The 27925-nt window shown below is 37.5% G+C and overlaps 1 protein-coding gene across 50 annotated transcripts in view; it reads right to left on the minus strand.

The window, feature by feature from the left end:
- The window catches only part of ANK3 (ankyrin 3), a 627813-nt gene that overhangs the window by 197860 nt on the left and 402028 nt on the right, over positions 1 to 27925 (minus strand). For 42 of the 50 annotated variants that reach the window (XM_070225455.1, XM_070225362.1, XM_070225335.1 and 39 more), the window contains exons 5-7: positions 14767 to 14865; positions 9311 to 9496; positions 7340 to 7438 (exon numbers count right to left, since the gene is read on the minus strand). In XM_070225455.1, the coding sequence (XP_070081556.1) occupies positions 7340 to 7438; positions 9311 to 9496; positions 14767 to 14865 (384 nt within the window). Of the gene's footprint in view, positions 1 to 7339; positions 7439 to 8606; positions 8631 to 9310; positions 9497 to 14766; positions 14866 to 27925 lie in introns of all 50 variants that reach the window. The other 8 variants (XM_070225383.1, XM_070225161.1, XM_070225151.1 and 5 more) reach the window with 1 other exon arrangement.

A 27925-nucleotide genomic window follows, 5' to 3' on the forward strand; every position in this document is an offset into this window, starting at 1 on the left:
AGGTGGTGTCCCACATGCCACAACTAGAAGGACCCACAACTAAAAATATACAACTATGTACCGGGGGGCTTTGGGGAGAAAAAGGAAAAATAAAATCTTAAAAGAAAAAAAAAGTGAATTGTATAATTCAGGAAAAATATATTTGCAGTGGCATCACCACACAAACCAAAGTGCAGTCTCCAGAAGCCCTGCACCCTTATAAACCATTACAAAAGTCAGACTCTTCCTAAAGTGATGCTCACTTCTTCTCCATGTTTGAGTAGCTGATGTCCTTTTTAGCATCTTCTGGTGGTGGCCTTGATAGCCCAGAGCCTGAGGCCCTGCTTAAGACATCCTTAATTGAACAAAGCTTGGTAGCAGCCCTTGGTGTGCCCTTTGTTCTAGGCTTGTCTTCCAAGGTCATCTACAATGCTGAATAACAAGTCTCCCCTCTGCTCAAATAAACTTGCCCCTCGGTGAGGGGCTTCTGACATTGAATACTTTGCTTTGGGGCACTTGCCTAAAACCCCACTATTAGAATCCTATGGATTGCCCATCTCCCTTAATGCAGCTGATGTCAGTTTGGAAACCAGTTCCCTAACACCAGGTGAGGTCCAGCCTGAAATTCTGATAGAGCAGGAAGAGGACTGGGCCTTGAGGAAGGCGGGATTAAATAGGTTCTGGGTGCCCAGGAGCAGTGGATAAAGGAGGCCTGGAAGTTATTTGTTCATTCATTCTTGAATTCAATAAATGTATATTGAGTCCTTCCCAGTGCTAGGTGCTAGGTTATACTCTAGGGATTCCAAAATGTGTACCAATACACAGGCCTGTCCTTGAGGAAGTCAAAGTCTTACAAGCGAGGTGAAGAACAGGATGGGGGAGATGTCCTTGATTACACCCCTACTTCAGCCCCCACAGGACTGTTGAGATAATACATGCCAAATGCTAAACAAAGAAGCTGGAACTTAGTAAACAGTCAATAAATTATAACTATTTAAAAAATAACTATTACTATAAATTTCACCTGCAAAAGAAAGGCAGGAAATGAACATCTGCTGAGCGTTTATTCTGCAACAGGCAGGGTCCTTGAAGTTTTCACATCGTAGCCGTCTGGCAAGTTTTCACATCGTAGCCGTCTGGCTGAATGGAGTGCCGCTGAACATTCCAGTGGCTCCATTAGTATGTTAAAGGTACCATTTCATGAAAGGCAGATAAATGGCTGTCAGGCAGCAAAAACAAAGGTCCAGGCTTCTTATAGCACAGTAAGAACTAGTTCTCTGAAATAAAATGCCTACCTCTCCTAAAACATCTAAATGGCAAGAAACATGTGCTCTGTTGCTGAGTCTTTCACTGGAAGATTGAAAAGATTAAGTTCATGTTAAAGTCATTATCATGGAGCCAGGCACATGGTGAGCACTTGGGAAGAGGATATTTACCAAGTGAGAAGAATATGTTTCAGGTGAGGAGCTGGAGATGGTGAATGAGACACCTTCACCTTCTAGGGGCTCTGATAGAGTGTGCAAGACAAACAATACCACATCACTAAAACAATGTGCAATGCCTACTGTGAGAGAGGAAGTACTACGTGCAATGAACACATATGGTGGGGCGAGGTGGGCAGCAATCGATTTTGCAGGGTCAGAGAAAGCGTCTTTGAGGAATAGGATACAAGCACCCTTTACACAGATTAAAAAACTGAGGCTCAAGAAAGTAATCATGTGGCATAATCTCTGACAACCGGGTACTTCTCTTGAGATTCATCCCCATTTCCAATACTTCTGCACTCTCCATAGCATGAATTGGAGAAAAATTTCTACTTTAAAGTTTCCAGTCATTTTTTTATTCCTCTTTGGAAGAAGATTTCAGTTCTACTGTTTTGTGGTGGTGATAGTGGTCGTGGTTTCTGGTTACACAATGGGAAAGGCAAAATCTTCTTTTGGAGACCAAAGGGGCAAGTCTATTAGGTATAAAATTGCTTTGAATAACTATTTAAAGAATCCCTTTCCTTGGAGGGAAAGTTACATTTAGAGATAATTATGACATTTCAGGGAAGGAAGGCCTGAGACAGACAGTCTTTCAGCTTTGTTCAAAAGAACTTTCTGTGATGATGGAAATGTTCCGCACACTGGGTTATCACAGTAGCCACTAGTCACATGTGGCTATTGAGCACCTGAAATGTGGTTCTTGAGAACGAGAAACAGAATTTAAAATTTAATTTAATTTAATCTTAGTATGCACTAGTTAGTGGCCACTGAATTGAGAGCCCGGGTGTAGAGGAAGCAGGGTTTCCCCTCTCACTGGGCCAGAGACTAGGCTAAGGGGCTTACACTCTGGCTGGGAAAGACATGGTAAAAGGGGTTCCTACTGGTGGGAAGTAAGACTGCAACACAGTGGCCTCTGGGGGCTCAGGATGGTGGTACCCTGAGGAAGGGGTCACAGCCTATGGACTTTGAGGACAGTGTTGTCCAGAACCAGTCTTTCAGCTTGGCCTTTCTGCTTTGAACTCCCTTCCTCAATCCTTAAGTTTTTAGAAAAGTCCTGTTTGGCATTACAGCCTACACTCAGTTGTGTCTTGGAGAATTAAGGGAGAGACTGCATTGTACGGTTTAGCACTATGGGGCCTAAACAAATTAGTAGAGTAAGGACAGTAGGCTACTCAAGTCGGAACCTCGGGGTGTAGCCCACAGAAGCTCTCTAACATTCGTTAGACTGAATTTAACTTAGAATGGGAATCTCCTGATAATGCTTATCCACGGACACCGTTTTGCTCATGCACGTGTTGAACCATGTTGGCCTCTTACTTGGGCAGAATGTAAGTCTGACACTTATATATCTCCACCAACAAGTTCAGTAATTCAACTATGTAAAAACACTGCTCTCACTTTAACCAAAAATTACAATATCTTAAATAAAGTAACCCCTCATATGACTTTATTGAGTTCCAAATGTGGCCCGGTACTGCCAAAACCTTGTTCAAAACATCTGCTATTTGAGAAAGACAGCCCAATGGACATGTTAACTAGTCATTGCTCTGTGACACACATGCCAAGTCCTATCACACACAATTACAACATCATAAAGCTAAGTATCTGGGCCACAGTCTCCCAGCCTCCCTGGGCCAGGCGCCTGCAGAGATGGAGATTTAGCATCAATAGGCAGTGTGGGGCAGTAGGGACTGAGGCTTTTGAAGTGCAGCAATTAAAGATATTGTCAACTATGAAATTCACTGTTCTTAGAAGGATTCACACGATAAAAGTCATATTTGAGTATTTCACACACATACAAAATTGTTTCTATAGATAACGGTAAGATTTCCTTTGTCAAAAAATGTAAACTATATAACCCACGCTTCCCTTTCCACTACATATATCAAAGCCCTTAAGGCCTAAATTTATTCTCTAGTTGCATTCACTGGGTCATCCCAGCTACTTGGTAATGGTTACTTTTTCTTTTTCATCCTTACATTTCCTCCTTTGCATATTCTAATCTGTAAACCACTTGAAATCCTTTTGGAAACAAATGAGGTATAGCACTCAAACACATAAATCCCTAATCCTTTCAGAGATCAAAACCAAAAAGTACTAAATAACAAGACCAATAGAAGGATATTTTATTCAATTATCTTCCCCAAATGGGAAATTGAATGATAATTTACAAGAGAAAGGTCGATGACAAGAGTGAAGATTAAGTTAGGTGGTCTATTTTATTCAATGAAAAAACTCTTAGCCAGCAAAGTATTAATCTATCTTCTTCAATCAATAAAAGGGATTTTGCAGTCATCCACATAATATAATTGGGCCTTCAGTTACTCCAGTGCATAAATGCTCCTTACTGGAATGACAATCAGTAGCAGCTCTGGGGTGTCTTAGTTACATTCTCTTCCCTGAGAGAGCTAGAATGATTTGCTAAGAGAGCAAAGGTCACACATAAATTCAGACAGTGTCAATGCCATCTCAGCAGACTCAGCTCAAAGAGCGAAGAATGCTGATGCTGCACTGCACCATTCAGCAGCTATTCCATTAACTCCCCACAGCGGACCCGTGAGGCTGAACAGGTCTTCGTGGATAATCCGAAATGAAATATTTAAGATGTCACACAGGATATCTTCCAGATACTTAGCAAAATTACAATGCGAAAATCAAAATTCACATTGTAATAAACATCGAAGGAAAGGTGCTAATAAAACAGGTAAGTACACTATAAATCGGTTACCAGAATTGCTGCTTGGAGGTATACATTCGCCACTGGTTAGGATCTGCTTTATTGCTGCATAAATTAGCCAGCAGTACAAAGAAGCATAGAAAGCAATCCGTTCTATTGTGGACTCCCTTTAGTCACACGGCGTTTGTTTCTGCCTAGCATCTGCTTTGGAAATGAACGTCTATTGCATGCAAGAAATGTTTCCGGAAATGTTGCCCTTGTTCCTGTTCCCCAGCTCTCCTTGCCGGCAGGTAGCCATTCTCTAGGTCATGCATTCATCCTCCAAAGACCTACAAGACTGCGTCTGTCTTTCTTCAATGGTCTGCCACAGGCAGGAAACAGAAGTCACGGCACCCTAGGATAAAGGTCCCTGTTGTTTAATTTACCTGTAACCATCTAATCAATGCTTCTTTCGAAACCTGATTCCTGAAGCATATGATCTATGGTTATGATTTGCAACCAGTTCTTAGCAAATGTGGCTTAATGATCCTCCCTTTCTTATTCTGATCAGGTCAAATCTGATCCCATTTGTGTTCCAGGGCATCTTACTTTCACCTGCTATTTCTGCTACGTTCCTCAGAGAACTGTGACCTAGAAAGACCCCTCTGAAGTTTGGAAGGGAGAGCCTCTGTAGTACAAACGATAGATGCTGGATTATTATGTAATAGAATTACTAGAGATTTGGAACATAAGATGGGTTTCTTGAGGCAATCTCAGTTTAAGCTTTTTATGAAGACCAGTTCTTCTGAGGCACCCTAAAGCAAGTTATCAATCGCCAACTGCAGAGGGAAGCGTAGGTTATTCGGGTGCGGGTTTCATATAGTACAATCAAATCCACCATAGCCTTCGGCTCAGAATGCTATGAGGCCTCATTAAGTAGGAATGACTGGAGAAAATGCTTTCCAAGTCAGTAAAAAGTCTGAATTTTAACATATTTTAAATAAAAGCACAATGTGTGTGTGTGTGTGTGTGTGTGTGTGTGTGTTTTGGTGAGGAAGATAGACCCTGAGCTAACATCTGTTGACAATCTTCCTCTTTTTGCTTGAGGAAGACTGTTGCTGAGCTAACATCTGTGCCAGTCTTCCTCCATTTTGTATGTGGGATACCGCCCCAGCATGGCTTGATGAGAAGTGTGTAGGTCAGCACCCGGGATATGAACCCACGAACCCCAGGCCGCTGAAATGGAGCGTGCAATCTTAACCACAATACCACTGGGCCGGCCCCACAATGTGATTATTTTCAATTACATATGGCAACTCAGGCAAGGTTTACAGCATAGGTCTGAGGTCTCTGTTGATCCTTAATCAATAAATTAGCATCATTTGTAATTACCACAGTCATTGTTTTAAAGTAAATGGATGCTTTGGAATTGCCTGAAGGAGTCTGAAAATACTGTAATTTGTCCTCTTAAATTGCTTAAACATTGCCCCAATCTTCTTATTTTCAGCAGCATCAGGAAATTTCTGAACAATGGCATAAACTTCAAACACTACCCTGACATGAATTTTCCCAGTGTCCTAATTAGAAGATGTAACTTAATGAGGTTTTCATTATACTGTGAATTACAGAAATAAAACCAGAAGAATTCATCTCAAAGACCGGAACTTCAGTTTTAACATTGACATGCCCTGTTTATACTTGACTTAAAGAAGTGCTTAACTTTGTCCTTCAAAATGTCAAACGAGGCCTGGGTCTGCCATGTCGCCAGATCCTAAGGAGGCAGTGAATGCAGTAAGAACAAAGCTCTGGAGTGACATGAGCTGCCTGACAAAGCTTTTAGCAAGCTGATGACAATAGGGTAGGAAATAGCCTTTATATTAGTACAATCTGAGCTCATTAATTTTTATAGAGCTAATGCATTATAAGGAGGAAAAGAAAAATGAACCCCTAAAGTTACCTACGGGAGACAGAATACCGGAGTGGTGAGGAGCTTTGGGGCTGAATTCCTGCCTTTTCTAATTTGCTTGCTCTGTGATCCTGGACCAGCTACTTCTCATCTCTAAGCCTTGGCTTCCTCTTCTCTAAAACAGGGATAAATAACACTTTTCTTGATATAAGAATAAACGAGATAAAAATGCTTAGCCTGGCATCTGCCACTCAGGCACTACTTCAAAGATGCTATTACTTTTACTGCTGCAACTACTACTGTTACTGCTAGTCCTGGTTCTACGCCCTATCTCCCTCTCTGATCCAGTCCCATTTCTCCTCTGACAAGTGAGGTTTTAGCAAAAACGTTCGAAATCATACTGCTGCTGCTATGATGATATATGCTCACGATGCTGACATGTCAGATACTAGGCTAAGCACTTTATATTCAGTCTCTTTTAATTCTCACAGTGACCGAATGAGGGAGTGGAGATATTATTTTATTATTATTACTTTTTAAATTCATAACTCATATTATTTCATCTTGTAAATGAGGAAACTGATGGACCCAGAGAGAAAAGTTAAAGCCAAAATTTGAGCCCAGGAAGTCTGAATCCTGAGTCCGCACTGTCAGCCACTACTCCAGCGTGCTTCCTATTTCATCTCTACTTCTGATGATTAAGCCGAGCACCAGACCAGTTTTTACAGAGCAGTATTACTCTGTTTGGATGTCTGAGTTGCTGTCCAGTGGTACACATGACACCGTAACTCCTTTCTCTGTGAATATAAACTTACTCAGTTTACACATCCTTGTTCATCATTATGAAAGTTTGTAGCGGACAGAAGACAAAAGCAAAAGATGATCTCTATTATTTGGGTTCTGAAGTTCAGGCCTCATCCAGATACTCTAGCACCTTCCCATCTGTAAGGTCAAGACCCTGATATCTAGAGCACTATTAGTGCCAGCTGACCAATGCTAACAGTCTCAGAAATTTCTACTCGGGGAATAGTTTGTCATTTTTAATCATGATTATCTGCATCACATCTTCTGTTCACTTATATATTTATTTCTCCTCCACCCCCCATCTCTGATTTTGACTTACTTCTCCTGCTAGGAAACAGGCACTCAGTGTGAAAGCAAGACCATGCACCAGGATAAGCAGAAAATCACAGCTTTCTCTGACCGGAAGGAGCCTTGGAGGTCAGCTGTCCCAACCTCCTACTCACACTGGGAAAGGAGAGCTAAGTGTCGTGTCAGATGCTTTAAGGGCACGTCATACTGCAGCATTCTTACCCTTGCCGTGAAGTCCACAGCAGCCGCTCGGTTTAACAGCAATGTGGCCACATTGATATTTCCATAGTGAGCAGCTATGTGGAGCGGAGTGAAGCCACTCTGTAAAGAAAATACAGCAGACGTTCAATTGATTCCTGCTGGCCCCTTGTCTGACACACTAATACCTTAACCCTGCCCACATAAAAATGAGGAAGCAAAATATGCTAAGGTCCACATTCCATTCTGTTCTAGGTTTCTTTCGATTAGTGCCAATTGCTCAGAGGGTTTCAAACAAAGGCCAAACTTATAGGCAGAGAAATAGTCAGGGAGGAACCAAGGGTGGAGATTGAGCAATTATAGTAAACCAGTAGCAGAACGATACAGAAGCCAACATTTAAAAAAAGGATGACAAGAAAGATCTTTACAGCTCATAGAAAGCTTGATTAGTACCACTGTTTTGTTATTGATGATAGAATTGTCCATTGAAACTCTTTGTCAAAATTCAATTAGTTCTATATATTCAATATGGAGGCAAATTAACTAATAATAAATGCCAATTTTAAGGGCAAAAGCAATTTTCTGGGAAGAGGTACTACTACAATTGGTCTTGTGTAATGGTTGAGTACATTCCATAAAGAATCCACAAGCTGATCTCTTGATTAGCAAATGCCTCTTCAATAACACATTTTTCTGAATACTCACATCAAGGTCATTTTACTTCCTTAAAAAAATGCTAAAACATGCAGCGATTCACTTAGTCCCCAAAGATTAAAACCTTATAGGAACTAGATGCATTTCTACATTGTTAGCAAGCTTCTTAGCCATGCTAGGCATCTTACTGACTCTTGTGGAAGGATGGGTCATATCGGTACCGTTCCGAAGGAACTTTCGTTTTGCTGACACCACTGAGGGTAAGTGTCATGCAGAACTCTAAAGAATCAGTCCTAGATGAGTAGAATGACAGGGTTGTCTGCAGCTGTAGGTAGAGCTGATAAGTATCTAAAGCGTCAAAACTCTTCATCTCACACAACTCTATCACAATACCCTTAAGTTTCAAGGATTCCTCTTTCTTCCTTTCAAACACCAGGTTCAGCTGCAGAAAGCCCTGGTAATCAAACTACTATCTTCTCTGGCACATGCTACTTCGGGGATAGGGGTATAAAGCAGGTATCTAGCCTACAGAAGGCAATGCAAAGAAGAAGGGAAAGAAATGAGGCAGCAGCACTAAGTAATGGGAAAATGATGATGCAGATATCGATTACATGTATATGTATATATATATATATACCTCTGTTGTTCTATTCACCACCATCTAGGTTAACACATTTGGAAGCAAAGAGGAGGAAAAAATGAACGGTTAGTTCGCTATCGGTGATATGGATTGCAGAAAGCTCATGACAGCTAAGTAATGAGGATGGAAGCTATGATGGAAGCATGATAGGCACAGAAAGAAAGCTAGACTGAATGAAGGGCTGCACAATGGCCTGTTCCAAATGCCATGTTTCCTTCACAAAGACTTTCACGTAATACATGTCAAGACAATGGGGTTTTTGGATAGGACTCTTTGGCTGCTGGCATGCTTTCCACAGCGGATCAATATTCAGTGCATTGCCTATCATCTTAGATATCAACCAAAGGCTTATTTGTGCACATTGTTGTTAGCATTTTGTAATTTTTTCACCCTGATCTTTGAGCTGAAGTATTAAATATATTGAAAATGTATGTTAAAAGGAAAGAAACTATCTAGTGCATATAGAAAGATTTCTTTCGGGGTGGCCTCCCTTTTAGCATGCACAGGGCAGCATCCACAGTGACCTCCTAGCTTGATATGCTAAGAGGGATGTGCCTTCAATTGGCTGGCATGGACCTGTATTTTTATTCCTAAGGTAAGTGTTTGGCATAAGCTTGCCAAAAGGGAGACCAGTCATTCTCCAAATTTGGCTGCCTATCACAGGAGGGCTGCATGACAGGCTCGTTTCCCTCGCGCCTCACCTTTGATTCCACATCTGCATTGTTGTCATTCTGCAGCAATAGGGCGGCAGCTTTCGTGTCATCTTTTCGGGCAGCGATATGAAGAGCTGGAAGACGCACTTTGCCTTTAGTGTCATTTTCTAGCAGGAGTGAAACTACTTGATCGTGACCTTGTTGCAAAGCCACTGCCAGTGGTGTGAAGCCATCCTGCAAATAAATGAATGGGTCAAGATCAGCCCCAATGGACATTCTCTTTTTAATTAACAAATAAGACAGTGATCAAGTGACCAGGTGTCAATTTTTGTTTAGGGTTATCAAAGCTAAGATAAGTAGACATACACGTGAAAAGACATTTCCATAAAAATACACACACACACCAAAGTAGAAAATAATAGTAACTTTGTAATAAGTTTATGGGATTTTTTTTTCTGCTAAAAAGTAATATACATTAATTGTGTAAATTTTGAAAATACGTAAAAGTACACCATAAAGGGGAAAATGCCATAGTTTCAATATCCATAAAGAATCTCAGTGAAAATAACATTTCAGGTTAAATCCAGGCATATGTTTCAAAGGAGCTCATTAAATAAGATGTAAAAATTTGCACTGATATTTTAAAACTGGGGAATATGCCTATGTATTTCATCACTGTACCTTGTTGCCTACCATATATCGGGTGCTTAATCAGTGCATGTGAATTAATGAACCATAGGCACTGCTGTTTTAAGAAGGGTCTATATGAAAGACTCTTGGCTTCTCTGACCAATGAGAGAAGGAGCCACAGGGATCATGCAAAATGTGACTAGAATAAATTCAGACATACGCACATATCTGTACATTTTGAGTCTTCCCATCGTATTGCCCTAGGACTTGACAAAGAGAAGACAGCCACAGATTTCACCATGGCTAATTAACTTGTGGATGATTTAGTGTTGTGAACTGTAGGATAAATAGCACAGAGTAGAAAAATCCTAAGACTGGCTCCATAAATTTTAATTCAGCAATGCTTTCATATCCTACACTCAAAAGAACATTCAAAAATTATTTTTACTAGAGAACTGGCAAGTAAGTTACTTATTTTATCTGGGTCATGATATTTTACACCTGTAGTCCTTGTGGTACGCACAGAGGACCACTCCAATAGAAGAATGTTTGTAAGGGAGAAAGAGAAAACCTAGTTACTTGTATACTAATGTCTTGCTGGTCTTCCTAAAAGACCACTTTCATCATTTTTTTCCTTGCTGGAAAACAGATAAGAGCTCCTCCCACTTATTTGACTGAATGCAAATCAGCACATTTATATCCAAGGATGTGCAAAATATTGGACCAAAGCACCTAAGGGACAATACTCCTCAGGTTCTTCTCATATAAATCCTTTTCTCCAGTCTCCTTCCTAATTGTGGACATGCAGACTATTCCTACCCCCGTCTCTAAACTCATGCTACTCCCCCTAACCTGAAACGTCCTCCTCCTCGCTCTACATACACAAATTCTATCTACTCTCCTTGTTTCAAGATCCAGCTGAAGTTCCACCTGCTCCCTTCAAGTTTTCCAAGAAGACTCAAAAGAGAGAAGGGATGAGCATTAACATAACCAGAAGGACATTCCCTGCAGCCATAAGACAGAGAAAGGCTGGATACCACCAAGACATCACCAAAATGGTATCACAGGCTTACACTTAAGGACATAAGGTTTAGAATGTAATTTAATGTTATGAGAAAAGTAATCTACATCACTGTGTAAATATATGATCTCATTTTCATAAAGATAAATACGTGTGTATTGTGCACATATACAAAAAAATCTGGATGAATAAACAAAATGTTATCTCTAGGCGAAACTAAGTGGCTTTTTCTTCTTTTTGCTTTTTATTGTACTTTCTCATTTATGTAATGTATCACTTTTACAAAAAAAAAAGAAAAATACACTTTTACATAGAGTGGTAAAAGGAAAAATTGTGTAGTAAGAGGTAATGTTGCCTCTCACTGTCAAAACCTGAACAAAATCTAAGGGGTAAAAATGACAGCCCACTTCTGTTCTGAATCCACACTAAACAGCTACATTTTGGCTGATAAGAATTTTTAAACCCACAGGGCCTATACATAAAGGAAACTACTTTGCACCAGAAAATAAACTGCAATGGAGATGATTAGCACCCATAAGAATGTGCTTCCTGCATAAGCCAATTAAAGACGCAAAGATACCAGCTCTAAGGTGTTAACAGCTAAAATGAGCAGCTCCAGATTTCGTTTCAAGCCAAGTTTAAATAGTTTTGTTTGTTCTATGCAGTTATTCTTAAGGGAAAAATACAAGCCAAAGGGAAATGTGCTAGAAGCTCCATGAAAACCTTGACTCCCTTGTGGAGAATGTGGCACACAATGGGTGCTTAATAATTACCCTTAGAAGAAATGAACCTCACGCAAATCTAAATTAGCAAAAGGAGGGGCCAGCCCAGTGGCGCACGGGTTAAGTGCACATGTTCTGCTTCTTGGCGGCCCAGAGTTCACCGGTTCGGATCCCGGGTGCGGACATGGCACTGCTTGGCCAAAGCCATGCTGTGGTAGATGTCCAACGTATAAAATAGAGGAAGATGGGCATGGATGTTAGCTCAGGGCCAGTCTTCCTCAGCATATAAAAAAAAAAAAAGAGGAAGATTGGCAGTAGTTAGCTAGGGCTAATCTTCCTCAAAAAGAAATTAAAAAAAAAAGTAAATTATCAAAGGAGGAAGAGATATATGGAAAAGATATGATATGGAGTACACAGCAATATCGAAAAGGTATAAAAAGATTTAAAGGCCACAGTCATTCCAAAGACTTGATGCCTATATACAAGGTACATATGAAAAAAATCTGTCTTGAAGGAACTTGGCAGTATCACGTCATTTAATAAATTAAAAATTCTATTACAAATTTGCCATCTAAATGATCCTTTAATTGCTCCCTACTGTTTGTTCTCTAAATACAGACTTCTGTATAAATGACACCACTATCATTGCTAAAAAGAGAGCAACATCATAATTAGAACATCGTGTGAATCAAATGTCTTATTTCTTGCTGTTCTTTTACTCTCCGTTACCCATGATCCAAAAGAAGAGGGAAAAATTCAGGCAAAGGTTCAAACGTCTCTAGACAGTCACAGCTGCTGTTTAAACAGTGATGCACCGGCCACCCTTATGAAAACATGGATGGCGCTTGTTCCTAGAACATTTATTGTTTCTTTCCTTAAAGTTACAAAAAAAGAGAAATTAAATTAATATAAAGGAGTATAAATATTATTTTATATATCCTTTGCCAAACGAGACTGAATTAGTGCTTTGAGGCTTTCACGTACTATTTTTCCTTAAGTTAGTTGTAGTGCCTCTTTTTGGACCTTGAAAGCTTAAAAAAACACCGGAGAACTCAGTTACCGATGATTAGTTTACGGGGAAATTCCGATCCATTAGCAGTCAGTTGGGCTCATGTCTGCTTTTAAAGGAGAGATGCTTAGTGATCTGCACCTCACAGTCTAAAAACCAATATTACCTATCCTTCACAGAGGAAGAAAGTACCATGGGATGACTTTCATTAGGATATTTCTATTATTTAGTATTCCCATCCAAAATGGGGAAGGATTTTCTCTTATCCAGCAATGCCCCCTCCCGTCCCCATTCTCGCCGCCCCCCGTGATGAACCTGCACGTTGCGTCTGAGGCACTGCGCTCGGGCCAGCTATTCCTCAGGTGGGAAGACAGGTTCTGCTGGACACCTACCAGAGGTTTGTTCTTTTGTTATCAATCAGGAGTTATTTCTTAACTAGCTTTAAGAATATTATTATAAAAATAATACATTCTCATGATAAAAATCCCTAACAGCACAAGAGGGTAAAGCGAAAAGTAAGTCTCCTAATTTTCAGATTAAACCACTGATAATAATACACTATGGACATTTTCCTGCATCAGTACACATAGTCTTGCCTCATTTTTAATAATGCAGAAGATCATTTTATTGTATAAGTATAGCAATATTTACTAAACAGGTTCCCTAGCGGTGCATATTTAGGTTCCTTCCAGTTTTAAAAAAATTATTGCTAATCATGTTGATGAACTTCATATATGCTGTTTCGGCATTCTCCTCTAATATATCTGTAATATAAATTCTTAGAATTAGAATTGCTAAGTAAAAAGGTGTATAAATATTAATTTTTGATAGCTACTGTTAGATGTTCTGCAAAAGTGTTGCAACCAATGATTAACTTCACCAATATTGTAGGAAAGTTCTGATTTCTTGATTTTCCCTCAAATTTTCTCCTCTTTCCTGGACAAAAGACTGGATCTCATTCTTTATCTGATTAATAAATTACTATTTCTTTGACTATGTGTGAGGGTGAGAATTTTCACACATTTATAGTCATTTGTATTTCTTCTGGTGCAAACTGCCTCTTCATGCATCTAGTGGGTACCCTGGAAGGCATCATCTCGAAAGCTGAGTGAGGTTATCCACGATTCCTCTTTTGCCATCCTTCCTGTGCCGTTCAGGAAACACATCAGAATGCAAGTAAGAGGAGTGGTATTATGACAGGGATAACCCTGCATCTGTTCTAATTCACTATTTTGTTAAAAATAAAGACTAGTCAAACATTGGTCCTTTATCATTAGCAATAGGTTTCTAGCGATATACTTCACAAAGGATCACAATCTTCTATCCAGATTAGTTTAAAAAAGAAACTGTGTTACCTAAGATAGTACCAATGACTTAATTAAATTTTTAAAATTTTATTATTTATTTATTTTTTATGAGAAAGATTGGGCCTGCACTAACATCTATGCCAATCTTCCTCTATTTTATGTGGGATGTTGCCGGCTGGCTTGATGAGTGGTGCTAGGTCTGCACCCAGGATCTGAACCTGTGAACCCTGGGCCATGGAAGGGGAGCGTGCCAACTTAACCACAATGCCACAGGGCAGGCTCCAATAACTTTTTATTTTTAAATAACTCTTCTGTTTAAGACTGCAAAGGTTTTTTTCAAATACCACTCTTATGGAATACTTAAAAATGTATACTAGTTTTGTTTAGAAGTGTGAATTAAATTTAATTAACTTTAGAAACAAATTTAATTGTTATAATTACAATAACTTAAATTTGAAAAATACAGAATTAAAACATGTTTTATCACAAAAATGTTTCAAAACAGTGGTTGCCTTTGAGGCAAAATTATAAGAAACAGAAAAGTGTTCTCAAGCAAATATTTAAGTATTAAATAAATAGCTCAATTATAGGGTAGAGCCAGGCATTTAAGAGCAGAAAGGATATCTATGTAATGGAAGAGTCTTTAAAGATTCAAAATAGACTTTCTAATTTATTTCATAAAAACATAAACCCACACATTAATATACAACTGCATTTGAAATACTAGTGGGACAAATTCTCAAAGTTACCACTCCAGGTTTACAAAATGCCTTACAAACGTGAGCTTACCCATAGAAAGAACCAAAGTGTCTTACCTCTGTGGCTAGGCTCTGGCTTGCACCATTGTCAAGAAGAAACTTGACAACTTCCAGGTGGTTTTCCTGGGCTGCCATATACAATGGTGTGAAACCATTCTGCAAAATAAGAGATATCATGTTTGTCTGTGGCTTTCTAGAGCCAATCCATTTTTCCACTGTACTGATGACATTACAGGAAATGTTAACATATAATAATTTTAATACTTTAAGGTAGACATTCATATTTACTAGAAAACCTAAGCAGGACAGTTTAAGTAGAATTTATAATATAAGTGTAATTCATGATTATACTTCATAATTCATAGTTTTGAGTATAATTCATAGTTTACAGTCTAATTCATACCAGTATATCCACTTTAGATAAATAAGTATATTCATTTACTTATCAACCACTTATTGAGTGCCTACCATGAGTAAAGGATTTTACTAGATGATATCAGGATACGAAGAAAAATACTTTTAGTCATTGTCCCAATGAGTTTTTTATTCCAAGCAGTAATTATCTATTTTAAATAAAAGATGTAATACTTTCACATAAAATTAAGCATCTGAAATAGTTCCTGCTTTGGGAGTAATTTATATTAATTTCAAAGAGCTTCAAACTTTGCACAGATGGGGCGACTTAGAGCAAAGGAAAGAACACCAATTTGCAAAAGGGTATATTTTAATTTCAAACTAGAATTCAATTAGTAGTCTATTTTTTGTAAGCTTCTTTCCCTGCATTTTTTGTAAAACGCTATTTTTTATGTTCAGAGTATACATATACACATATATATTCATACATACATATACATGCATACAGACATACACACTCCGTATGTGTGAAATGTGCCCAATTGCCAAAGAACTTGGATTCAAGTAAATGACGGTGTACATTACATCTTAAGCTTATTAAAAATATGTTGCATATATGTTTGTTCTCTAGAACAAAGCATTTCACACCTACAAAAATACTGTAATATTTAAAAATCTTATTGCAAGATATATACATCTAAACAGATATTTTTCAAACTGTAATAAATTCTCTTTCAGAAGGCAGTTCTATTTTCATAAATTTTATTGTACACAGTATACAATTTCAAAGACTAAAAGTAAATATATCCTACATAAAATGTTACCAACTGTTACTCAAACTTTTGTGATACAAAAGGCTTAGGTTCCTGACTGTAAATGTCAATTACTATATGATTACCTTACTTATCCATAATTCAGCCTCTGGTGACCTCACTTTTTGGCTAAGAGTTGAGAATTAGGAAGTAAGTTAAAAAGATCCTCGAGCAGGTAACAGTGTTGTCATATAACAAATCTACCATAGCATATGTATTTTATTCACCAGGGAGTTCTTCTATTCTACTTACTCTATCTTACACATAATTATAACAGCTAGGTTATTTGATTGCCAAAGTCAAGAAGAGAGTCACAAAATTAGAGGCAGCAGAACATGACACAGCAGTCAAGCTTCTTCCTTTTAAATTATCTACCTAGTAACAGCACTGAATTTCATTGTTACTCTGTTCTATCATGAAAGATTTTATCAATATTAAACACGAAACATGGAATTACTGAAACACAATGTGTGCATGTATGTGTGTGTGTGTGCACGTGCTTGTGTGTTTCATCTTTGTCACTCTTCCCAGAGCTATGGGGAAAACTGAAAGGTAGTTTAGGATTATCCTTATCATATTGCTATCTTCTCATTTTCTTTTTTTTTTTTTGAGGAAGATTAGCCCTGAGCTAACATCTGCTGCCAGTCCTCCTCTTTTTGCTGAGGAAGCCTGGCCCTGAGCTAACATCTGTGCCCATCTTCCTCTACTTTATATGTGGGACACCTACCACAGCATGGCGTGCCAGGCGGTGCCATGTCCGCACTTGGGATCCGAACCAGCGAACGCCGGGCCGCCGAGAAGCAGAACGTGTAAACTTAACTGCTGCCCCACCGGGCCAGCCCCTATTTTCTCATTTTCTTATTTGACCAAACTGAAGGATTATTTAATCTTTGGTTGATTTAAATCAAACCCGAACAAATAAAAAACAAAACAAAAGAAAAAAACCCTGACAATCAAAAATATTAAGAAAGAAAGGGTGAAAAACAATGTGGATTTTTCTTATAATTCAGTGAATGACTGAGCATCTATCTTTCCTCATCAGCAGAAATTTCCAGGTTCAGTTTTTTTTTCCTTTTATTTATTTGTTTTTCCAGTTTTATTGAGAAGTAATTGACAAGCATCACTGTGTAAGTTTAAGGTATACAGCATGACGGTTTCATTTACATATACTGCGAAGTAAGTATCGCAATAGGGTCAGCTATCAGCCATCTTCTTGTATTGATACAATAAAAAGAAAAGAAAGAAAAAGGAAAACATTTTTCCTTGTGATGAGAACTCATAGGATTTACTCTCTTAACAACTTTCCTATTTATTATGGAGCAACGTTAGCCACAGTCACGATGTTTTACATTACATCTCTAGTACTTATTTATGTTATAGCTGGACGTCGGTACCTTTCGACCACCTTATTCCAAATTCCCCTCCCCTCACACTCTGCCTCTGATAACCACAGGTCTAATCTCTTTTTCTATGAGTTTGGTTTTCTGTTTTTTGGATTTTACGTATAAGTGAGATCACACATATTTGTCTTTCTCTGACTTATTTCACTTAGCATAACGCCGTCAAGGTCCATCCATGTTGTCGCAAATGGTAGGATTCCCTTGTTTTTTAATGGGTGAATACTATTCCATTGTGTATATATAGCACAATTTCTTTATCCATTCATCTATCAATGGACATTTAGGTTGTTTCTATGTCTTGGCTGTTCTAAATAATGTTGCTATGAACATAGGGGTGCATATATCTTTTCGAGTTAGTGTTTTTGTTACTTTTGAACATACTCCCAGAAGTGGAATTGCTGAATCATATGACAGTTCTCTTTTCAATTTTCTGAGGATCCTCCATACTGTTGTTCATAATGGCGGTACCAATTTGCAATCCCACCAACAGCATACAAGGTTCCCTTTTCTCCACATCCATGTCAGTGTCTGTTACTCTTCTCTTTTTGATGATGGCCACTCTAACAGGCGTGAGGAGATAACTCACTGTGGTTTTAATTTGCATTTCCCTAATGATTAGTGATGCTGAGTATCTTTTCAAGTACTTGTTGGCCTTTCAGATATCTTTTTTAGAGAACTGGCTATTTGGGTCCTATGCCCATTTTTTAAATGAGTTGTTTGATTTTTGCTATTAAGTTATATGAGTTCTTTATATATTTTGTATATTAACACAGCTTATAAGATATATGGTTTGCAAATATTTTTTCCTATTCCAGGGGTTGTTTTTTCATTTTGTGGATGGTTTCTTTCATTGAGTAGAAGCTTTTTAGTTTGATGCAGTCCAACTTCTTTATTCATGATTTTGTTGCTTGTGCTTTAGGTGTCATATTCAAATTCATTACCAAGACCCATGTCAAGGAGCTTTATTTCCTATGTTTTCTTCTAGGAGTATCATGGTTTCAGGCTCCCTTGTAAACATTAGTTGCCTGTATATGCTTGGGTTTATTTCTGGGCTCTTCATTCTGTTCCATTGGTCTATTTGTCTGTTTTTATGCCAGTACCACATTGATTACTATATCTGTATAATATGGTTTGAAATCAGGAAGTGTGATGCCACCTGCTTTGTTGTTTCTCAGGATTTCTTTTGCTATTCAAGGTCTTTTGTGATTCCATATAAACTTCAGTAGTGTTTTTTCTACTTCTGTAAAAATACCATTGGAATTCTTTTTTTTTTTAATTGCGGTAACACTGGTTTATAACATTATATAAATTTCAGGTGTGCATCATTGCATTTCGATTTCTGTGTAGATTACATCATGTTTACTACCCAAAGACTAATTACAATCCATCAACAAACACAGGTGCCTAATTACCCTTTTTGCCCTCCTCCCTCCCCATTTCCCTTCTGATAATCACCAGTCCAATCTCTGTCTCTATGTGATTATTCATTGTTTTTTTAAATTTTCTATTTATGAGTGAGATCATATGGTATTTGACTTTCTCTCTCTGACTTATTTCGCTTAGCATAATACCCTCAAGGTCCATCCATGTTGTCACAAATGGCTGGATTTCATCATTTTTTATGGATGAGTAGTATTCCATTGCGTATATACACTACATGTTCTTTATCCATTCGTCCCTTGATGGGCACCTAGGTTGCTTCCAAGTCTTGGCTATTGTGAATAATGCTGCAATGAACATATGGTGCATGTATCTTTACACATTCATGTTTTCATGTTCTTTGGCTAAATACCCAGCAGTGGGATAGCTGGATTGTATGGTAGTTCTATTCTTAATTTTTTGAAGAATCTCCGTAACTGTTTTCCATAGTAGCTGCACCAGTTTGCACTCCCACTGGCAGTGTATAAGAGTTCCCTTTTCTACACATCTTCCCCAACACTCATTTCCTATCTTGTTAATTATAGCCATTCTGACAGGCATGAGGTGATATCTCATTGTAGTTTTGATTTCCATTTCCCTGATAGTAGATGATGCTGAACATCTTTTCACGTGCATGTTGGCCATCTGTATATCTTTGGAGCAATGTCTGTCCAGATCTTTTGCCCATTTTTTAATTGGGTTGTTACTTTTTTGTTGTTGAGATATATGAGTTCTTTATATATTTTGGATATTAACCCCTTATCTGATAAATGATTTGCAAATATCTTCTCCCAATTGTTAGTTTGTCTTTTCGTTTTGTGGATGGCTTCCTTTGCTGTGCAGAAGCTTTTTAGTTTGATGTAGTCCATATGTTTATTTCTTTTTATTATTTCTCTTGCCTGGTCAGACATGGTACTTGAAAATATGCTGCTAAGACCAATGTTGAAGAGTGTACTGCCTTTGTTTTCTTCTAGAAGTTTTCATGGTTTCGGGTCTTACATTCAAGATTTTAATCCATTTTGAGTTAAGTTTTGTGTATACTGTAAGATAATGATCTACTTTCATTCTTTGGCATGTGGCTGTCCAGTTTTCCCAACTCCATTTATCAAAGAGAATTTCCTTTCTCCATTGTACGGTCTTGGCTCCTTTGTCCAAAATTAGCTGTCAATAGATGGGTTTATTTCTGGGTTCTCCATTCTGTTCCATTGATCTATGTGTCTGTTTTCACGCCAGTACCATGCTGTTTGGGTTATACAGCTTTGTAGCATATTTTGAAATCAGGGAGTGTGATACCTCCAGCTTTGTTCTTTTTTCTCAGGATTCCATTGACTATTTGAGGTCTTTTGTTGTTCCATATAAATTTTAAGATCCTTTGTTCTATTTCTGTGAAAAATGTTGTTGGAACTCTGAAAGGGATTGCATTGAATCTGTAGATTGCTTTAGGAAGTATGGACATTTTAATTATGTTAATTCTCCCAATCCAAGAGCATGGACTATCTTTCCATTTCTTTGTGTCTTCTTCAATTTCTTTCAACAACGTTTTATACTTTTCAGTGTACAGGTCTTTCACCTCTTTGGTTAAGTTTATTCCTAGGTATTTTATTCTTTTTGCTGTAATTGGAAATGGGAGTGTATTCTTAATTTCTCTTTCTGCTACTTTGTTGTTAGTGTATAGAAACGCAACTGATTTTTGTGTGATTTTGTATCCTCCAACTTTACTGTATTCATTTGTTATTTCCAAAAGTTTTTTGGTGGATTCTTTAGGGTTTTCTCTATATATAATCATGTCATCTGCAGATAGTGACAGTTTTACTTCTTTCTTTCCAATTTGACCCCTTTTATTTTTTTTCTTGCCTGAATGCCCACTTTCACCACTCTTACTTGATATTCTATGCTTAACATAGAAAAAGAAATAAAAGAGATTCATTGGAATTCTGATAGGAATTGCATCGAGTCTATAGATGGACATTTAGTAGTATGGACATTTTAGCAATATTACTTCTTCCAGTCCATGAATATGGCATACCTTTACATTTATTTGTGTTTTTGATTTCTTTCATCAATGTCCTGTAGTTTTCAGAGTAGAGATCTTTCACCTCATTGATTAAATTTACTTCCAAGGACTTTATTGTTTTCGATAATATTGTAAATGGGATCAATTTCTTTTTTCAGGAAATTTGTTGTTAGCATTTAGAAATGCTACTGATTTTTGAACGTTAATTTTGTATCCTGCAACTTTACTGAATTCATTGATTAGATCTAACAGTTTTTTGGTTGAGTCTTTAGGATTTTCTATATATATGTCATCTGTAAATAGAGATAATTTTACTTCTTTCTTTCCAGTTCTCATGCCTTTTATTTCTTTTTCTTGCCCGATTGCTCTAGCTAGGATTTCCAGTACTAGGTCCACTAAGAGTAGTGTGAGTGGGCACCCTTGCCTTGTTCCTGATCTTAGAGGAAAAGATTTCAACCTTTCACTATTGAGTATGATGTTAGTTGTGGGCATCACACATGGCCTTCATCATGTTGAGATATGTTCCTTCTATGTCTAATTTGTTAAAGAGTTTTTATTACGAATAGACGTTGAATTTTGTAAAATGCTTTTTCTATGCCTACTGAGATGATTACATGATTCTTTTGTTTCACTCTATTAATATGATGTATCACATTGATTGATTTGTGTGTGTCACACCCTTCTTGCATCCCAGGGATAAATCCCATTTGATCATGGTATACGATCCTTTTAATGTGTTGTTCAATTTAGTCTGCTAGTATTTTATTGAGAATTTTTGCATATTCATCAGGGATACTAGTTTGTAGTGTCCTTTTCTACTTTTCGTATCAGGCTAATGCTAGCCTCATAAAATAAGTTTGCGAGTGTTCCCTCCTCTTCAATTTTTTGGAAGAGTTTGAGAAGGACTGGTGTTAATTCTTCTTTGAATGTTTGGTAAAATTCACCAGGGAAGCCATCTAGTCCTGGGCTTTTCTTTGTTGGGACATTTTTGATTACTGATTCAATCTCCTTACTAGTAATTGGTCTATTAAGATTTTCTATTTCTTCCTGATTCAGTCTTGGTAAGCTGTATGTTTCTAAGAATTTTTACATTTCTTCTGGGTTGTCCAGTTTGTTGGCATATAGTTGTTAGTAGTGGCCTATTATGATCCTTTGAATTTCTGTGGTATCAGTTGTAATGTCTCCTTTTTCACTCAGAATTTTGTTGATTTGAGTCCTTTCTCTTTTTTCCTTGGATAGCCTAGCTAAGGGTTTGCCAATTTTGTTTATCTTTTCAAAGAACTACCTCTCGGTTTGGCAAATCTTGTGTATTTTTTTCTGTTCTCTATTTCATTTATTTCTGCTCTAATATTTATTATTTCTTCTCTTCTGCTAAATTTGGGCTCAGTTTGTTCTTCTTTTTCTAGTTTGTTACGGTGTAGAGTTAGAGATCTAACTGTTTATTTGGGATCTTTCTTGCTTCTTAATGTAGGTGTTTACTGTTATGAACATTCCTGTTAGAACTGCTTTTGCAGCATCTGACAAGTTCTGGTATGTTGTATTTCCATTGTCGTTTTTCTCAAGAAACTATTTTATTTCCCCTTTAATTTCTTCTTTGATCTATTTGTTGTTCAGGAGAGTGTTGTTTAATTTCCAAGTGTTCATAGTAATTACACAAAAGAACATGATAAAGAAGTCAAAGCACGCTCATACCACAAGACATCAAAACATAAAAAAAGACAGCAGGATAAGAAACAAGGAAGAATAGATTTACAAAACAATCAGAAAATAATTAACAAAATGGCAATAGTAAATCCTTACCTGTCAATAATTACTTTAAATGTAAATGGATTAAATTATCCAATTAAAACATACAGAATGGCTGAATGGATATAAAAAAACTCAAGATCCAACAATATGCTGCCTACAAGAGACTCACTTTAGCCTTAAAGACACACATAGACTGAAAGTGAAGGCATGGAAAAAGATATTTCAAGCAAACGGTAACCAAAAAAAAAAAATAAAGCAGCAGTGGCTATACTTATATTAGACAAAATAAACCTTAAACTAAAAATTGTAAACAAAGAAGGTCATTATATAATGATAAAGGAGTCAATACATCAAGAAGATATAACAATTGTAAATATTTACATGTCCAACATTGGAGTACCTAAATATGTAAAGCAAAAACTCACTTAGCTAGAAGGAGAAATAAACAGCAATAAAATAATAGTTGGGGACTTTAATATGCTACTGTCAACAAGAGACAGATCATCCAGGCAGAGAAATCAATAAGGAACAGTGGATTTGAAGAATACTATAGATCAAATGGTCCTAACAGACATAATCTGAACATTCTATCCAATGATAGCAGAATACACATTCTTCTCAAGCACATATGGAACATTTTCCAGGACAGACCATATGTTAGGCCACCAAACAAATCTTAGCAAATTCAAAAAGGTTAAAATCATACCAAGTATCTTCTCTGACCAAAATGGCATGAAACTAAAAACCAATAACAAGAGGAAAACTGGAACGTTCAGATTTTAAGAGTAAAGTTCTTAAGGAAAAATTCTAAAATGGATGTTATTCCCTCAGAGATAAGTGTCAACCAGAAAATTTATATCAGTGGCTTCTCAACTTCAGAGCAGAGATATGCTGTAGTTCAATACTACCTAAGAAACACTGGTCCGTCTACAAATGTCTGGCTTCTAACCCAATGTACGCCCACTGATCTTGAGGTTATCTTCCAGAGCCAAACATTTCATGACCCATGGAGAAAATCCACAGTCAGGCACTGAGGTTTAGAGGATGCTGTTCTTACAGGCCTGGAGCTTCCAAAGAGTGAGTCTTAAGAAGCCTAGCTTTGAAATAATTTTGCATGCTCTTTTCACAATGACAGGGAGTGAAATGTGTAGAACTGGAATTACTCAAAAATAATATATAGACAAGAGACACTGCAAGATGGAGCCCTGTAATCAACTGCTTTCCACAATAGCTCTTCCTCTTCTTTTTTGAGTGCTTGCCATCCTATGACCATTACCTGAAAGCTGGTTATTTTCTGAAGGGTCACATTATTTCATATTTTTTCATTTTTATTTATTTTTTATTGATCTGTAATTCATACACCCATAAAACTCACCCTTTTGAAGTGTACAATTCAGTGGTTTTTTTAGTATATTCACAAATTTGGGTAACCATCCCTACCACATAATTCCAGAACATTTTCATTATCCCGAAAAGGAACTCTATACTGTTAGTATTCACTCCCCATTCACCCCTCCTCATGCCCTCTGGCAACAAGTCATCTGCCTTCTGTCTCTATACATTTGCCTGTTCTGGACATTTCATATAAATAGAATCATACAATACATGGGGTTGAATGGTCTCACTCTACTTCTGCTGTCCATATTGATAAAATGTTTCTGCAGAGGCCTCCATAATGGAAATTTGAATTTTATAGTGGGCATTTGGGTGTGTATGTGTTTATTGTGTTTTGCTTTAGTTTTGGTCAACCAGCACCTGTTGCCTTTTTATTTGGCAATATCACCCCTATATTCTTTAGAGGAACTAGGTAGGACTTGTCTCAGCTGGACTTTGAGACAAATTGGCCTGCCCTTTTCAACCATGGGGTAGGCACATGTGCAGGATATCTTCTGTTTGCTCTTCCAGGTCTACTCTCTATCCTCCTCAATTCTGTTTTCTGCCAAATCCCCCCTCCTCACCCTCAAATGACCTGAGGGACCACATCAAAGGGCAACCTTACCCTTTAGCTTCCGGTTAGGTTCTCCCACTCCCCACCCCAACTACCTGGTTTCCAGAGCTTTCCGAAAGCTTCTTGAGCCTTCTATTCTGTGTGTTCCCCGTGTAATCCCAATAAATTCCCTACTTTGCTCAAGTTAGCTTCTGTTGCTTTAATCCAAAAACACCAATTAACACAAATTTCATCTTTCAAGACAGGATCAATAAGATGTGATAACACATACATACTATTTAGTTATGGTTCAAGGGAGAGAATTCTAAGTATCCTTTGGAAAAAGAGAGTAAAAATATTACCATTACTCTCTAGTGCAAAGAGATTTAAAGCGTAAGTAATTCAACATGCTGTCATTGGACAACCTACGGCTGAAATGATTTTCCATGAAATAGCACCTGGATTGGGAGAATGGTCAGAATTCAGAAAAAATGCTATTTTTCTCTTAAGTGAAAAAAGTACGCTATTGTTTTTATATTACTTTCCTACTGTAGGAAGTTTCCAAAACAAAGAGCTGGCTAAAAAGGAACACGTGAGTGCCCCATTGACATTTTCTTTTTTGTAGCAATAAGAGACTTAATTCTCGAAGGCAGAGGCTCAAGATTGAGCGTGCATGCTCTCTGATGTCTCATTTTATCCAACATGTTCAACACATTATGCTCTAAATGTTTACTGTGTTATTATGTGCATGCAAATCTGCGGCCTTATAGTTTCATAGATGGTACTGAGGTATGCTGCCTAATACCCACCAAAATAAAAAAACACAAGTCCTCCTGTTATTCATTTAAGTAAGGGCTTAAATCTCATCCATGAAATTTTCTTATCCATCCTAGTTTCCTATGGCCAGCCTTTGTACATAATAAAGGGCTCCTTTTAATTAAAATGTTAAGGGCATGGTGATAGATTTGCACTGAGTTATATGATAATTTTTGTGAAGGTCAATCAGATTAGAGGTGTGCTATAAAGTCAAAAGTCAGAGAGGCTCTAGCTGGACCACACCCATTGTCTGACTTTATCAGGACATGACCTCCTCATCACAGGAAACATTAAAAAATACAGAAAGATCAAGGAGGCACTGGTTTAATGAAAAGGTCTTGCCTTTCTTCATACTGCTATGGAAACTTGTCCATTTAGAATACTTTAATAGTTACAATAAAACATTACTGAAACAGACTTTGCTTCTTTATAAACACAGTTGGTGCCCTATATTACAGACTACAGACAGAGAGGAAGAAAATAGTAAGGGATATCATCTGATGTGGCAGCTTGTGATTTTTCAATAGCAAACACTGTAAATCAATGTTGCTATATCTAGTACAAAGTATTAAGGATTTAATCATAGTAGAGTTCTTCATAATCACAATTTAATTATTCAACCCAATTCTTTCTCAGGGTAGTCCTAAATGATTCCTGGAATGTTAAGAAATATAAGGAGTTAACTAACTTAAGATCTAAGATCAAGGCAATGACAAAAATTAGTTTCAAACACTATCTACAAGTTCTTAGCTTATAGAGCCTCAGTTTATAAATTCAGAACTTGATATTGCCAGATGTTATTTTTATTTCATGATAAGGAGAATTTTTATATTTAAGAAAGATGAGGGACTCTCTTTACACTATTTCCTATTGGCTATCAAATATTGCCTATAGGTTAAAATTTCACTTAGGATGCTTTCTTGAATATTAAAATTCCTGTGATGCTTTATGTGCTGACACGTACATGGAATTTAATCCCATTTCATGGCTGTCTTGCATGCTGCTCTTTATAAGAGTTCCTATTGAAAAGTTGCTACCAGGAATTGCCATGGAAATTGCATTCTGCCGCACGGTCATGTCATTACTTATCCCGTCCCCGGAACGACGCAGTTCAAACGGCAGATGGGGCAGGTGTCCGGATGAAGGGGGACACTCTTTACTGTGAACTGTGTGGCAGCGTACTCTAAGCACAGCTGCAAGGAGCAGGGAATTTCACAGCCTATGTTCCTTTCCCTCACTTTATCATCAGTAGGGAATGTGTATAAATTGAAATCGAATCTGGTTAGGATTTTATTTCAACTGCAGCTTCGCCCAGACACTGCAGACGTTTAAAACTATGGCTGCTCTAAACATTAGTCAAGAATGTGTGCAATATTTAAAAGAAGGAAGTTTAGTTTTCCTCCCTTGGGGGAAGAAAAAGGAAATGAAAATGGATTAAAGAATTTTCCCACTATCTCAGAGCTTAACACTCATTATTTTCTAGTAAAAAGTTACAGGGGCATTTAAAAAAAAATGGTTTAAAAGCATTTCTGTAGTCAACTGGTCTGCATCTCTCTCAAAGTACTATACTTATCAATATTCTACTTTATAACACTTCTTTCTGGAAAAGCATCATTAATTCAATTGAACTCTCATAAGGAATCAGAATAGTGGCATAGACTATGTAACTAAGGTCCAACCACAGGGAACCAGAAACCAAATATAAAAGAAATCATGTGGTTGGAAGCACTGTGCAGTTTCTTTTCCATGACACTGGTATTTAATGGCATCAGGGCTATCATCGCTACAGGCTAATAGCTCTAGGAATGAAGGAAGAAGTTCCAGAATTCTGTGCACCTATAAAATATAGGAGGCTCTTGTTATCCAAAGATAATCAATACTGAAAAACGCTGAGGAAGTCAAGTGCACTTAAAGTGGAGATCAAAAGGCCTAGTAAACAATGAAAAAAGTTACACTGAGACTTCATCTTGAAAGATAAAACTAGAAATTGTAAGACACTGTCTGGTCTAATGCTGCCCGAAAGCCACAAACCCTCAGCTTAGCTGTGTACCCAGCAGTGCTCCAACATCACTTTCCCTGACTTCATGAAATCCTGTGTCTTTTGCAAAACTTGCTGTTTTGTTCTATAATCAGTTTGTTCAATATCCAACACCTTGGAGTAGACACTGACAAACAGGGGTAGACGAAAGCATTCAACTGGAAGGAAGGTTTGAGTAGGGACCAGTTTTAAAAATCATCAGGTCCTTAGTGGATGTTTGTGTTATGATGAAGTCTGCTTTCCTACACAAACTCATGTCTCTGGGGACTCAAGTAACAAACACTTTGGATAATGAGGATTTACATTTTTAAACCAATAAAGTAAAGTTAATTCTTTCAGACTCGAAGTCTACCAAACGATAATCTATTGGTATTCTTCTTAGAACTTCATGAAAGATTCTGAGCTTATAGGAGGACCTACTGAATGAATTATTAGTGTATATTCATTACAAAGAACTTGGACATTTTAAAGTTTGGAGGCTTTTAAAAGTTCACTCTGCTTGGTTTTTTCCTTTTTAACGTGTTTCAGGTTAGAACAATGATGCCTTAGTTAGTAAACAGGAATTAAGTAGTGTCTTCCTTTTTTCAATTAGAGAAAGCATTGATACATTCTGAACTTATAAGAGCATTTCCTCATTTATAGGCATCTCCATTTCCTTTGTGGGTTAATAAATACTGAGACTGGCCC

Source organism: Equus caballus, chromosome 1 (assembly GCF_041296265.1).
Source record: "Equus caballus isolate H_3958 breed thoroughbred chromosome 1, TB-T2T, whole genome shotgun sequence".
NCBI lineage: Eukaryota > Metazoa > Chordata > Mammalia > Perissodactyla > Equidae > Equus > Equus caballus.